General features: G+C 39.5%; 1 protein-coding gene across 1 annotated transcript in view; it reads right to left on the bottom strand.

Annotated features, from left to right (window-relative positions):
- Positions 1–13,891, bottom strand: part of FAM169B (Protein) — a 43,702-nt gene that overhangs the window by 28,527 nt on the left and 1,284 nt on the right. The window contains exon 2 of the mRNA XM_068959033.1: positions 2,641–2,780. Within this exon, the coding sequence (XP_068815134.1) occupies positions 2,641–2,780 (140 nt within the window). The remainder of the gene's footprint in view (positions 1–2,640; positions 2,781–13,891) is intronic.

Here is a 13,891-nt window from a genome sequence, read left to right as displayed (position 1 = left end):
TTAATTTAAAAGGAATCAGCTCATCATCAGCTCATAAAGTTAGCAAAGACCTTAATACTGACTTACGACTAGTACATAACCTGCCTTTGAACACTGTTACAGCGCAGGATGCATCCCATGCAGGCAAATGGTGTTAAGAAAGACCAGACACATTTGTATCAAATAAAAACAAATACAACTTGCACTTCTGACAGCATCATCCCGCTGAGGACTTGTGGTGTTTTGCAAACAATGAATTAAGCCTCAGGTTATAGGGAGTATCAAAGCATTAGGGCAGTGCCTGGGCAGTTTATCTGGGAGGCACAGGGAGGGTAGATAATTGGCACAAGGTGGTAAAGTTGCAGAGAAAGCTAAAAGCAGAATGCAGCTCTCCGTCTTAGACTACACTTACAAATGATGTGATACATAAACACAAAATTACTGCGCTCAAACAGCTCTATATGCATAGAGATGATGATTTCCATATGAATATTGAAAATGCTCTCATATAAGTTTAGGTACAGGCAAAGATTGTGCATAATTTAGCACAGTATGTACTGTACTTTCAAAAATCTGGTGCATTGTGTATGTGTGGGTGTGCCTCTCTCTCTAATTACACCCATTTGTCAGTTTGCTATGAAACTCAAATCAGTCATGTGATACATTTAATACTTCTTGGTGCATGGAAAGAGCAGTATGAATACGGATTATTCGAGACAACAACTTTAAGTTGAAACCAGTGTTCACTAGTTCATCAGTGTCAGAATCCTGGGGTCATCTGTGCAAACATTGGGCTCCTGGGGGGGGAAAAAAAAAAAAAAAAAGAAAACTGCCTGAAATCTGCATGCATGAGCTTCCTGAAATTTCAGTAAGTTCTGAGGACTCGGTCCTTCTTTTCTTGCTACAAATATAACAGCATCGATGTCATAGTGGCACCGGGGAGCAACGCTATAATAAAAAGGCCAGTACTATTTCCAATCCTACTGCTATGACTGCTATTTTGTTTTGTAATTGAATGTGCACTTTCACGGGTGTTAATAACATTAGTATGAGCCAAGTATAGCTTTCTCTGTATAAACTCTGCCAATGCACTTCCATCCTGACTTGCAATAATCCTTGCTATTTAGATACTGAATGCTTGAGCAAGGACTATGACATACCAACAAGAATTTCTGTGACCTGAATAAGTGGGCTGACAGTTACCTAAAACTTGCTAGCTAATTATGCACAGCTGCTGGTCCTGCCACCTGAAACCTACTTTAATTCAGACGGATGGCGGAAAAAAAAGGCTTGTAACTACAGTCGATTATCCAAATACCAAAATCCTCATCCTTCAGGTTGTAGGTTTGTAATAGGGATTGTTAGCTCAGATGTCCACTGGGGATGGGAGCTTAACCTTGCTATATTTATTTTTAATTACAAAATATCAACATTCATTGAAGTATTCATTATAGCTTATTAGGAAAAAAAGATATAGCAAGAACATGACCATTACTTATGCCCTTGACTAGCTGTCTGATTGCAGATGAGATTAGACCTGAATTAAATGAACGCAAAAAGAAATCTGTTGCTATGAGGCTCAAATCAGCTATGTGACATATTTAAGGTCTGATGACAAGCCATAAAATCATGACAGTTGTGAATGAAAAGCCAAAAGTCCACCTTTAACTGATCTCACTGCATCTAGCTACTGCAGAAATACATACAGCACTGCTTGGGATTTTACGCTACCCTCCTTTCTAATTGAACAGTAAACGAGCTTCTAAAAGTGCAATCAGGCATGAAAAGCTGAGCTAAGGACGCAGAAACCTTAAACTGGGGGATCTTTGCATTTTCAGGTTTGTTTGTATTTAACCCTGCACGGTCCACTAGAGGGCATTAAAAGAGTATTTAAAGCTAGTCATAATCACTTCTCCAACACAAAGCTACCCCACCTGAAACAGCATTTTTCTGGAAACTACCGCATATTATTTTCCTAAACTGTAGAAGAGCCACTGTATTCCAAACAAAGATTTATTTCAACTAACCCACTTTTTGGTTTTGTAGTACAATAACAGCTGGTCCAGTACATCTTTCATGATCTAGAAAATTCCCAGAATATAAAGTTTCCTACGTTGACTAACGTAAGAATTTTTAATGGACCTATTCAGTCATCTCCAACCCATTCCTCAAGTGGCTCAGGACTGGACGCTAAAGCACTGGCACCTAACAGCATTTACACCACCTATCAATCACTTCTGATCCAAATTGTTCCAGGAGGACCCACGTTCAAAGTTATCAAGATGACTGTTAGAAGGAACGGAAACAGAAAACAGGCTATATCACAATAACTGCGTAAACTGCACAACAGAGACAGAATACAGAGCTGAGACCTGGTATAAACCTCTACCAGGTTCACTTTTGGTTCAGCCCTATAAGGACGTAGGTCAAGGTGCAAAGTTCAGCTAATACTTCAAACCCTCATCCGCTCTCTGGAGGGTTTTGGACTTACAGTTTGTCTCTAACTTGCAGGATGCAAGCTACTTGAAATAAAGCAGAATCTGCTGATTTTAAGACATTTCTAATCTGGCCCCATCTGTTCTCAAACGGACTGTAAACACAACCAACAAACTAGCTTTTGCAGGTATCTAACTTTCAGTACGAAAAACATCAGCCTATTACCTTTTCTCCTCCAGGGAGGGAAAAAACGTCAGGAGCGGATGATGATTTCTTGAAGAGTTTCTCATAGTATATTTCAGCATCTGCTTGCAGAAACTCTGGATCGCCTACTAACGTATCTACCAAGTAAATGCGATCTGTAGCTAAAAAAAGAAAACAAGACGTTTTTAAAGTGAACTAATAAATATGGATTTTAAAACTCCAGTTTCCCCAGCAGCTTACTGGAGTAACTGGGCCTTTTGTATAATCCTTGTCTAAAATAGCAAGGCTGGTAAAAACCTGTATATTTGTGATCTACCTCTTGACATGCAATTTGGTAGAGCAGATCTGTGGCAGCATCAAATCACATTTGTCTCTTTTGAATTCAACAAGCACACTCTTAAATTTCTCTAGGTGCAAGTAGTTTACTTGAAAGCAGGAAGAGCAAAAAACCCCTTCAAAACGCAGCTTGATTTTTAGTACTATCTAAAAATATAACAGGAAAAGAATTCCAAGGCTTCCACTGCTTCTTGGAAGACTGCCCCTTTATGGGTCGGTTCATGATCTGTTGTATATCCTTAGCTATCCCTTTTCGCTTTGTTCAGTCATGTCAGTTGGCCGCTTTCACAAATATGAAATAATACCCAAAAATATTAAAACATTTAGCCACAGAAGAGTTTCCCAAATTAATGACCACAGTCCTTTATGAAGTGTAATTTTAATTCATGTGACTCACTGCTATAAGATATTAACGAAAGGTATTTGGTAATTGCATGCAATCAAAATTTACATATATTTGATACCTGCTACCTAAACACAAATTCCATAGCACCACAGTGTCTGTGAGGAACCAAGCAACCTCTTTCTAGTATAAGAAATCAGACTGGTCATACAACACCAGCTCAGACAAAGAATATCAGAAGCAATGGGTTAGCAAGGGGTCATCGTATCCGGCCAGCCTCCTGACATATGAGGGAAATATTTTAAATTTAAGGGGCTTTCAATCAATAAGCTACACCTGTAACTCTTGTAAGTCCCAAATGAGGGCAAAATCTTCTACCACACTGTTATATTTTGAGACTTAGCTCTGATTCCTCCATTTTTAATCATGGTTTGTTCTCACATGGCAGCTCCCATGACCCAAGGATAATGTGAAATAACTGCACTGATAGGAAGTGCAAAGTTAACGGGCTGAAAGGACAAACAGTCTTACGAGGGTCACTGTGAGAACAGTCTGTACTGAGATTCAGGAACTACAGTACTACAGATCATAAAATTATAATAGTGAAAAGATACCTTTCAATAGAGTATGAGAATTGCAGCACCAGGTCACACTATGCATCCATCCCCTGGCCCCAGTAGCAGCCAACATCTGATTTCCTTAGGAAAATGGTAAGAAACTACAGCTGATAACTCATCACCAACCAGCACTGCGTAAAATGGTTTACAAACTATTTTCCTGCCCTTTGCAGGCAATCAGCTTACATCCAGTAGCTTGGTAGCAAAGCCACGTACTCAGAACGCTGAACAGAAGCTATTGTGTAAACGGTTTTTCTAACGTGCTTGTATGTGACAAAATGGGAGAAAAGAAGCATTGCAACACTGGCAAGTTGAGTCACATTATAAAATCCCAGCCAGTACTTAGCAGTGGCAATTTTCTTCTGCAGCGGGCTTCCCCAGCGTACTGTGTAACACCAAGTAAAAATGCCATATAAGGTAAAGAAGAGATTAAGGATTATTATTAAAAGCTTTGGTAATTTATTTTTTTAATGAAGGCATATCCAGCATGGCTGCTTTCAATTTTTTCAAATGAAAAGCATGTAAGACTTAAGTTTAGCATAAAGATATTGGTTATGCTAATAAATTCTATTTACGAGATGCCACTTACAAGACTATATCCTGCTATTGTTAAGCCAAAGCAACTTAATAAGCACAGCTTCTTCTCACTGAAGAAAATAACTAATACCTTCAAAGTCGCACTAGCTTTCTGGTACATATATTTATGCTCTAAGGTAACAGTGATCTTCTGAAAGGATGAAATAACCTCACAAGTTAAATAACGAGGCACTAAGTAAAACTGCCGATCAACATCCCATTAATATAGCTTTCCAGGTGAGCCCTTTTTTTTTTTTTTTTTTCCTCTAAAATATGTTTGCATACTTCCATTTAACTTGTCTTTCCTGCTCAATACTCTGAAAATGGCTAAGTGAGTTAGGAGCCCATGTTCCAACCAAGGGGAAATCCACACTTTTTTTTCATGAAAAACATAAATCTCTCTATACATCCATAGGTAAGGCAGAAAGAGAGAGAGAGAGGCTCCTTTAGGACACCAGAGAGCAGAAGTCTAACTTTTGGTGCCCTGCAGTGTCCCCGAGAACTTAGCTGTGCTCAGGCTGGCCTTTGTGAACATCCCCCCAAAACCTGCACACACATGCACATACCACTGATCCTGTTCAGCTGCAGCGGGCAGGAGAGAGATCACAGAGGTAGTTTGAATTTTTTGTGTTAATTAATGTGTTTCCCAATTTTCCTCAGTATAAAGGGAAGGAATATTTACCATGCAGTATATGTCTCTCTCTCTCTCTTTTTTTTTTTTTTTTTCATATATGGAAATGAAAAAAAAATGGACATTAAGTTTAACCATTACTATTGTTATTAGGCATTTGACTCACAACAGTAACTGTTGCTGGCTAACACGATGTTACAAATGTTCCACAATCAATTGCAAAATAATTTGTTGACTTCGCTTTAAAAGGAAAGCAGTTCTGTTTTTCTATGAGTGTTTCAGTCTGAGGCCCCTGTCAGCATCTTGGGATACCAAAACTGCAAAGTTCCAAGGACGGCCTTTAACCTAATTTGAATTACAGGATTTCATTCGAATTTGATCTTACGCAGCAGCAACAAAAGAGCGTACCTTAGCAGCCAATCAGCTAGACACAGAGCTAGCACTTCTTTCAAACAGGCAACGTGCACAAAGGGTTACCAGCCAGGGGAGGGAGGGAGCAGGGAGGGAGAGAAGGGGGGCAGGAGGGGTGAGTCATAAAAAGGGGGCCTCTTGCTGCAGCCACAGAGGAGGGACCATAAACCATAAGGAGAGTAAATTTAGAACGGGAGGCCTACTGCATTAGAGGGATTCCAGACATTCGCGCTGAAGTGGCTGCCATCTTACATAGCCAAAGCTGGTAAACAAGGTCAAGACATCATATAGACTGATTCTACAGCAGCAATGACAATAAAGGGCTTACAGGTAGGTATCAGACTTAGTCTTTTACGAGGCAGCTGAATTCATGCTAAAGGAGCAGAAAGTACATGCAGCTCCACTGAAAAAAAATTTATCCAGAGATAAATAAATGAATTAAAACAGAAATCTGCACAGCCACGTTTCTGTTTCAAGCACCCAGAAAGGATTTTAAAGCAAAAATTAACGTGGCAATTCTGTTTGTGGTCTCTCTTGTTCCCACAGAGAACTCTGGGCCAGATTCTCAAACTAGCACGTGTAAATGCATCTCCTCTCGCTCTAGTGACATGCCATCAATTTGTACTAAGAATCTGATCTATAAAGTGAAAAGTAGCAGCTAAAAACAGCTCTACACGCAGGCAGCCAGTGCCCATACAACTCAGTCATGGTATTTCAGCACTTATAAGTACCTGAGCCTAAAACACCATTTAACTCTGCCAAATCATCCTAAACCAAGCCCTCTGTTTCAGTCCTGATATTTAAACGCACAGTTCAGCTTTTCAGCAAACCCACTGCTATTTCAGCTCTGATTTTCTCCAGAGTAGACAGATGAATTTTTTTGGTGGCTTCATGAAGTGGACAAATATCCTTCTTGTGGAGCTAAATGTCAGACAAAGTTCACTGCATTTAGGACCCAAGGAAGATTAAAATGTGGGAATCCACATAAATCGGAATAACATGATTGTATTTTGCACAAGGTAAATAATTAACAAATGCAATCACAAAATAGAAGCCAATTTTCTATCTTGAACTAGAATTTGATTTTTGGAAGCTAGACACAGACCCTCATCATTACAGATTCAACAAGAATTTCATTCTAACAGTTGAAGCAAGCAGGAAATATTTTCCATCGCCAAAAGAATTTATTCTCAGTACAACAGAAAACACATGGTGCACACACTCATATGTGAAATTCCACAAGTGAAACTACAGACTGCTGTAATGCACAAAGATAAATGAAATCCTTCAACCCAGCCAGATTATTTTAAAGATCCTTTGTGATGACAAGAGCCTTTCACGTGCTTCTGAAGCAAAAACCTGCATCTTAACAGAAACCATTTAAACAGAATATAGATAATTAAACACTTCACTTATGAATACAACGCTACAGCAATTTAAATCACCAACACATCCCTCAAGGTCTCTTTGGCTGGACTAGTCATCTTAGTACCTACCTGTATACTATTTTGTCGCTACCCAACAAATCAGTTACAACTTGAGGTAATCAATTCTGTCTCTTTGTAAAGATGTTTTAAACATTCTTTTAAGTTTCAAATCAGTACGTACTGCCAATACACTTAGTCCCCTTTGATCACGAACTCAATGCACAATCTATTAAACAAGATGCATCTGCCTCATTGTTAAGAGCTGTCTATTTCTGCACTCACATGTAGCTTATCAATGCTGTTTCCTTAAGCCAACAACTCGGTCATGTAGCTATTTCAGATTAGACACATCTTGAGTTGATTTAGATTCATCAAGGTATTGCTGGTACTCCCAAGAAAGAGTTAGTTGCTGGAAAAAGCATTTCAGAAACTTGCGAGAGCGTCTAGGATGCAGCCAGATTGTAAAGCAAAAAACATCAACCTCGCTGCAGATGAAGAATGAAAAACGTGTTATGTCTTAAGTGAATTCATCATTTATCTTACAACTACTTTTTCTTGTTTTACAAAGAGAATGATACTAAATGCATCTATTAAGAAATGTATGTTTACATAAGAGCCATCAGCCACCACATGATTTGTATCTGGAGTGTGCATCTTTGTGCGTGTATAAGAATACACATCACTTTTGCATTCATGTATATGCAAGAGAATGAAGAATACTTGTGTGATTTCGCCTAGCTCAGAAAGAAGATGAATTAAAAAAAACCCTAACATTTCTAACTTTCAAATATCATTTTTCAGTCAATTTTGCCATTTCTAATGCTTGCAGCGGCAGTGTGGTTTTAATTTACTTATTGGCTTTAATTTCATGCCAATGTATTTCACAATTTAAAAAAAACTTCAGCAGATTTTAAGTGTTTCTGACAGTATCAGGAGTTTTTCTGTTCAAGAGGTATTTTTGACTTTTTTTTTTTTTTAAATCAAAAACACTCTGTAACGTGAAACAAAGATATGTGCACAAACATAAAAAGACTATGTATCCTGTTAATATTAGGAGGGAACGCTCTTGTAATTAAATTAGGCAACTGAAACCAGAACTCCTAAGATTTATTCTTACCACAGGTGTTTTTTTGTGGCCCCCAAACAAATCACTTCATCTTCTGTCTGGTTTCTTATCAGTTAAGTGTGTGCCTTATCCGCCACATCAAAAGGGTATGACTACGTTTTGCTGATCCGTGCTTGTGAAGTCACAACATATAAAAGGGAAAGAAGTCATGTAATATAAATTGCTCCCCGCTTCCCTGTGGACTGCACTGCCATACTATGGCAGCAAAACCATGAGGCAGTGTCTACAATAAAAAGATGACATTTTATGCCCTTCTAAATTGGGTGCATATAACAAAAGGGCTTTCCATTCACAGGCGTGGGGGAGCTGTGCATTAAACAGCAGTGCTTAACACCAAGTCTTCTCCATTCCTTTAAATGAGCTTGAACAGCTCTCAGCATGTGGTTATCATTAGACAACCATATTTGTTTAACCTTTCAAAGGAAGGAAGAAGTCTTTGGCACATTCCAGGAGTACATGCAGAACCTGACTCTCACATCCTGAACTTAATTGAGCAAGAACATGTCAAAAAACCAAGTTCTAGTGTAAGTGAAACTTCAGTAACATCGTAATGATGTGTGGTGGCAATGGAGCTAGTGGGCAAATGCTGTGGTGTGATATCTGTCCAATATGGCAAGGCAGTCCTTAACCACATGCTGTACATCATTAATGAAAACAATGTTCTTCCCCAGCGCGTTACTTTTCACCATTACTAATAGAACAATCATTCTGGGAACGTACAGGACGAAAAAACGCATTGGCATTAACGGGCTTCTACGTTTTGATCCAGAAATGCCATTTGTGTTTTATTTCTTATTCTATCAGAATTCAAACGCTGAGGAGTGCTTCAGAAGAGAAAATACAAGTTTCTGACAGCAAATAAGTTTCCACTATAAAATCAATAAAGGAAGGCAGAAGCGTAGGGACAATAAATAAACCTAATCCCATTCCCAGTTAAGAAACTAAGCAGCTTACGTACATGAGTTCAAGTGCAGCTATACATATACTACTGCAAATTCTATCACTCAAACGAACGGAGGGCAGACCAAAGGTTAGTCATCCCACATGCAGGAAGCTACCATATAAGCCATCCCATTCACGTTAACACAATTCTACTACTGCCTTAGGAAGAACTAAAAAAATAAAGCTGTAAGTATAAACATATACCTAGCAGAACGTAGATGAGCACTGGCACAGACTAGATAGGCCTAATCCTGAAAAATGTCAAATAGCTTCCATCTTCAGTCAGTGCAACTTTTTGAAGACTCTGCAGGCCCTCAGCACCTCAAATGACTTGGGTCTGTAAGTCACATGTGGTATTTATTTTCCAAAAATCAGAAAAGTAATGGGGGGGGGGGGCTTGTGAAATAGAAAGAATTACATGATGCAATTAAATAACTGATTTAATTATTTAGCTCTTTTTGCAAATTCATCAAGATTAAGTCACATTATTTTAAATGCTTTCAAATCTAGGAAAGGGGGTGGACATTGAAGGGATCACGTAATGGCATTAATCAGCCTTAACCTGCGCTACTCCCATACTGAAAGTTTCAGCAAGTAGCTTCCAAGTCTATATATTTGTCCTCAGATGGATCTTTAGCAGCTTTACATTTACAAAATAAAGCCACAACCAACTCATAAGACAGATAAATAAAAATACATCTGTGTAAACAGGCTACCCCCTGTCATATCACTGACAGAATGCAACATCTGGACCGGCACGTTTTGCACAAAGTTCTAACCTACCGCAATTGAAAAAAGCTGAGATGATATGGCCCAGAAACAGACTTTACAAATAAAAACTGCAGCATACTCTTAAACTAGGGAAGTGCTACCAGCTGTAACTATTACATATCAGGAATTAATACTCCTGCACATATCAGGAATTAATACTCCTGCCCTCCTGCACTCCAAAGAAGTCTCTTTTTCACAGAATTTGGATGCAAAAGAGAGGGGGAAGAGATTACAGAATAACTTGAAGAGGATGTAGTCCTTAAGAGAAGTGACATTTGGAATTGTAATGAGCAAGGACTTTAAGGATCCAGTTCACATCAGGTTTTCCTCAAGGAAATTTTATTGATTCAGTGGAATCGCTGCTTATACTTCTGAACCTGTGACGATCAGGACTGGGTTCTTAATATGTTCTCTCTTCCATACAAACAAGAAATGGGTGGAAATGTTCCTGCAAGAGTCTAATATCAAGTACTCTCCTGAAGATAGTGGGGGTACTCTTGGTGAGGATTTAGCACATGCAAGAAGAACTCTTAACTTTGTCACCTTAACTATTTGTCTATCCCTTGCAAACAAATAAAACATACAGGCAAAAATGAAGTCTTCCAATACAACTGTGTCCAATACACGTGGCACAGCAAAGGTACCTGAAAGCCCTACTCTTCACTCAAAAACAGGCTAGAGTCCCCAAAAGAAGAAACAATCGGCTAGATTGTCAGGGATATCAGTCTCAAATCCCCCATAATTTCCGTTGAAAACACTCTGCATTTCTGACAAATCTAATGCTCCCGTCCTGTAGGGTGCGTTAAGTCTGCCTGAGAAAGCTCAGCAGCCTTTACCCAAATTACTTGCCAGGAGCAGTTTGTTAAAGCCAAACTGATCTCAAATTAAGGAAATTAATTAGAGCAAAAAAAGGAAAGAAAACAAAATCCACAGTAATTTCCACAGTTACATTTCTTATATGACTACAAATTAATACGTCACCTGCACTACGTATCGCAAGTTTCTTTGCCTGTCTTGAACTTCTTTCTTTAATAAACAGCTGCATGTAGTGGAGGAAATATGTAAACATCTCCGTTGTCTCTCTGTGTTATTGTGTCAGCTACTCTGCATGTCTTTGAAGGTGCTCCAAAATCAGCATGGCTCTGCATTTCCCTTTTTTTTTCTTTTCTTTTGGGAGGAGGAAGAAGCAGCGGACAGGCTGGCAGGAGAGGGCTAACTCTGTGCTTGCTGTGCTCTTGACAGTAAAGCTAAGATTGTTTAAATTCAGTTTACATAGACTCTTCTGTAAGGACAAAGGAAATCACTGCTGGTGGTTAAAAATGCAAAAGGTTTTGATTGTAATGGCTTGACAATCAGCCAGAGATATGACTGGGGGGAGGAACACAGCAAGACAGCTATGACCAGAATGGAAGAAACAAGGAAAAACACATGGCTTGACTTCAGAGCAGAAAATTGACTTTGGTTTTGCATAAACGAGAGCATACCTCCAAGCCTGCCTGATCCACAGTCTTCCTGGAATAAGAACATGCAGTCTAAAAGCAGAGCCTATTAAAAGGCATAATGTTTCTAAGCAGCATCTGTTACGTACTAATAAGCATTACTTAAAGGACACAGGCCTTAAATTGCTACCAAACGTGCACTTATCTGAAACTGCTGCAAGGCAATCATTACAAACATGTCACATGACACCATGGGAATCTGAATATTATAAAATGTTTTTATTTAGTTTGGCTTGGAATCATTACGCAGGAAAAACATGGAGGCACTTTCTGAGATTCTGAAACTGTGGAACCTCACAGGAATGAAAGACTAGCAAGAATTACATCAGCGGAGCCATTTGCCATCTGTTGTCAGTAATACTATAAAGACCAGTCACCAGACGACAGTTTCAAAGGTTACAAACACAACGTTTTTAAGCATCCGCAGGCCTCTCAGTAACTGAGCAGGACACGGTTTACTTTGGATGCGTGTGGCCTGAGGGTGTGCCAATCATTTTGCAAGGACAACATACAACAACTGTGAACTGCCGCTAGAAATGCTTGGGACTCTCTTGTTTTGCCACCGTTATACAGCGTGGAAAACACATACTACTAGCCTGCTCTACATAGGTTCTTATGCCATACTCATAACCGTAACGTCTGCGCACCTCCCCACTTGAAAACTGAAGCAGTAAGCTAGCCTGGGTTACTCGTTCTCTCATGCTCTCCCCCAAGGGAAGGAGCGTGTTCCCTGCTTCACTATGGAAAAGGACTCAGGTCTCTTCAGCAGGTTTTGGAATGTCTTTTTTTCTTTGAGGGAAGTAGCTTAAAGGAGTTAGGATTTTGTTTCCTGCTTTCCTTCCTTCTAAAATAAATATGTATTTACGCTCTAAAGAAGCAAGGTTACAGTAACATGCCTTGCATATGGCATGGAAAGTGAGGTTGTTTATTATAGTCCTTAGTTTTTAGAGGCGTACATTCCTCACTGAGCAAAATTCTACTTGTCACATAGATAAGACATAGATAAGAGCTCAGTTACAATGAAGGAGCGTAGCTCTTGATCAATCTCGTCCTCGAGCTTTGAGGAGGCTTTTCTAGATTTTGGGGCCACATCATGATATACAGTGCATCTATGCTATCAGAATGTTGAGTTCCTACCTACTGTGCTGCAGATCTCATGCGTGTAAGCTTAGCTGATTAACGTGGCTTTCATGGAGGGTGGGGACGGAGGTTTCCTGGAGAGGCAGATGGAAATTTAAGGCTCCATTACTGCAATTGTTAAACTAGATGTACAGGTTTGTCATCTGGTAACTAATTATTTCCCAGGCTCCAGAGTCATGTAAGTGCTGTAAATCACTGAAATGTCCTTCCTAGCCTTGCTGCTAGATGGTGAACAAATCTGACTCTGCATATGCTCTGAAATCAAAAAGAACTTGTGACAACGCTGGATTTAAAGCGAGAATCCCAGCTTCTAGGTCACTGGCTTAACTGCTTCTCAACAGTAGAGTTTGCCTAGGACCTACACAGGAGGTTAGAAACCCTGCAAGTTTATGCAATCTTGTTTTGTGAAAGGCAGTTTACAGGAGTAGACCTCAAGGACATGCAGAATTGCAGCATCTCAGTTACAGAAGGACATAAACTGAAAAGCGCCATTGGCACCAGAAGAGCTAAGACCTGGCTCCACTATGCTTTTCAAGCTCACTATGTATTCAACCTATTACCAATTGCTACATAATTAGTTCAAACATAGGGATACCCATTAAATAACTAAGCCTAAATTTAGACAATACCTAAAAACAATGACATCCGTTCCAAAAGAGGAAGAGAATGGGAAGAGAACTATTCTAAACGCTCAATTTCAGGTCAATGAAAAAGTCAGGAAAAAAATAAAACGTACACAGTACCTGAAGTGCCAGCAATACAATGTTTGCCTAGACACAAAAAAAATCAAGTCTCATTCATCTAGAGATATTTTATTCAAAGACATAAGCAGAACTGAGAGTCTTCCAAAGAAAACCCAATAGCATTATTACAAATGTTTGACTTTCGTAAGTGCCTGATAGGAGGCAAAAAATAGAGCAATCTGACTACAGCGCATTTAGCCACGAGCAGCTAGAGGAACTAACGAGCATCATTTTTTTACTGAAGGGGATGAAGTAGGTGCTTTAGACAAACGGCAGCAACTTAACACGCGTTTCAGAAGATAAATTCACTTTCTCTCCGTTTACCTGCTAGCATGACAAATTAAGAAAGAAGAGTACAAAAACGGAACAGGAGGGAAAGCAGTGTAAAAGCTAACTGAGGTGATGCAACAGGCCCTTATCTAAACAAGTGCGTGAACAGAGATTTTTGGAAGCGCTCCTAGTCAAACATGAACCAGGAACACTATGCATGCCTGACTCCCTTGGAAATCCACTGCTGAGCGTGTGCATGAGACCCACCTCTCCTAAAATCAGATACCGTACCAAGCACCGAGTGTTAGGAGGGTGGTTGTTTGACTACTAACATAACATCTATCTTTCTATCCCTTTCAAAGCACTAGAAGTCCACCACATAGCGAATGGCTGAGTTCTCCCTGTTGGCCTCAGCTTGGTAGAGCAGCTCTTTGCCTACT

Source organism: Struthio camelus, chromosome 12 (assembly GCF_040807025.1).
Source record: "Struthio camelus isolate bStrCam1 chromosome 12, bStrCam1.hap1, whole genome shotgun sequence".
Taxonomy (NCBI): Eukaryota; Metazoa; Chordata; class Aves; order Struthioniformes; family Struthionidae; genus Struthio; species Struthio camelus.
This window is presented reverse-complemented; position numbering and strand designations above follow the sequence as displayed.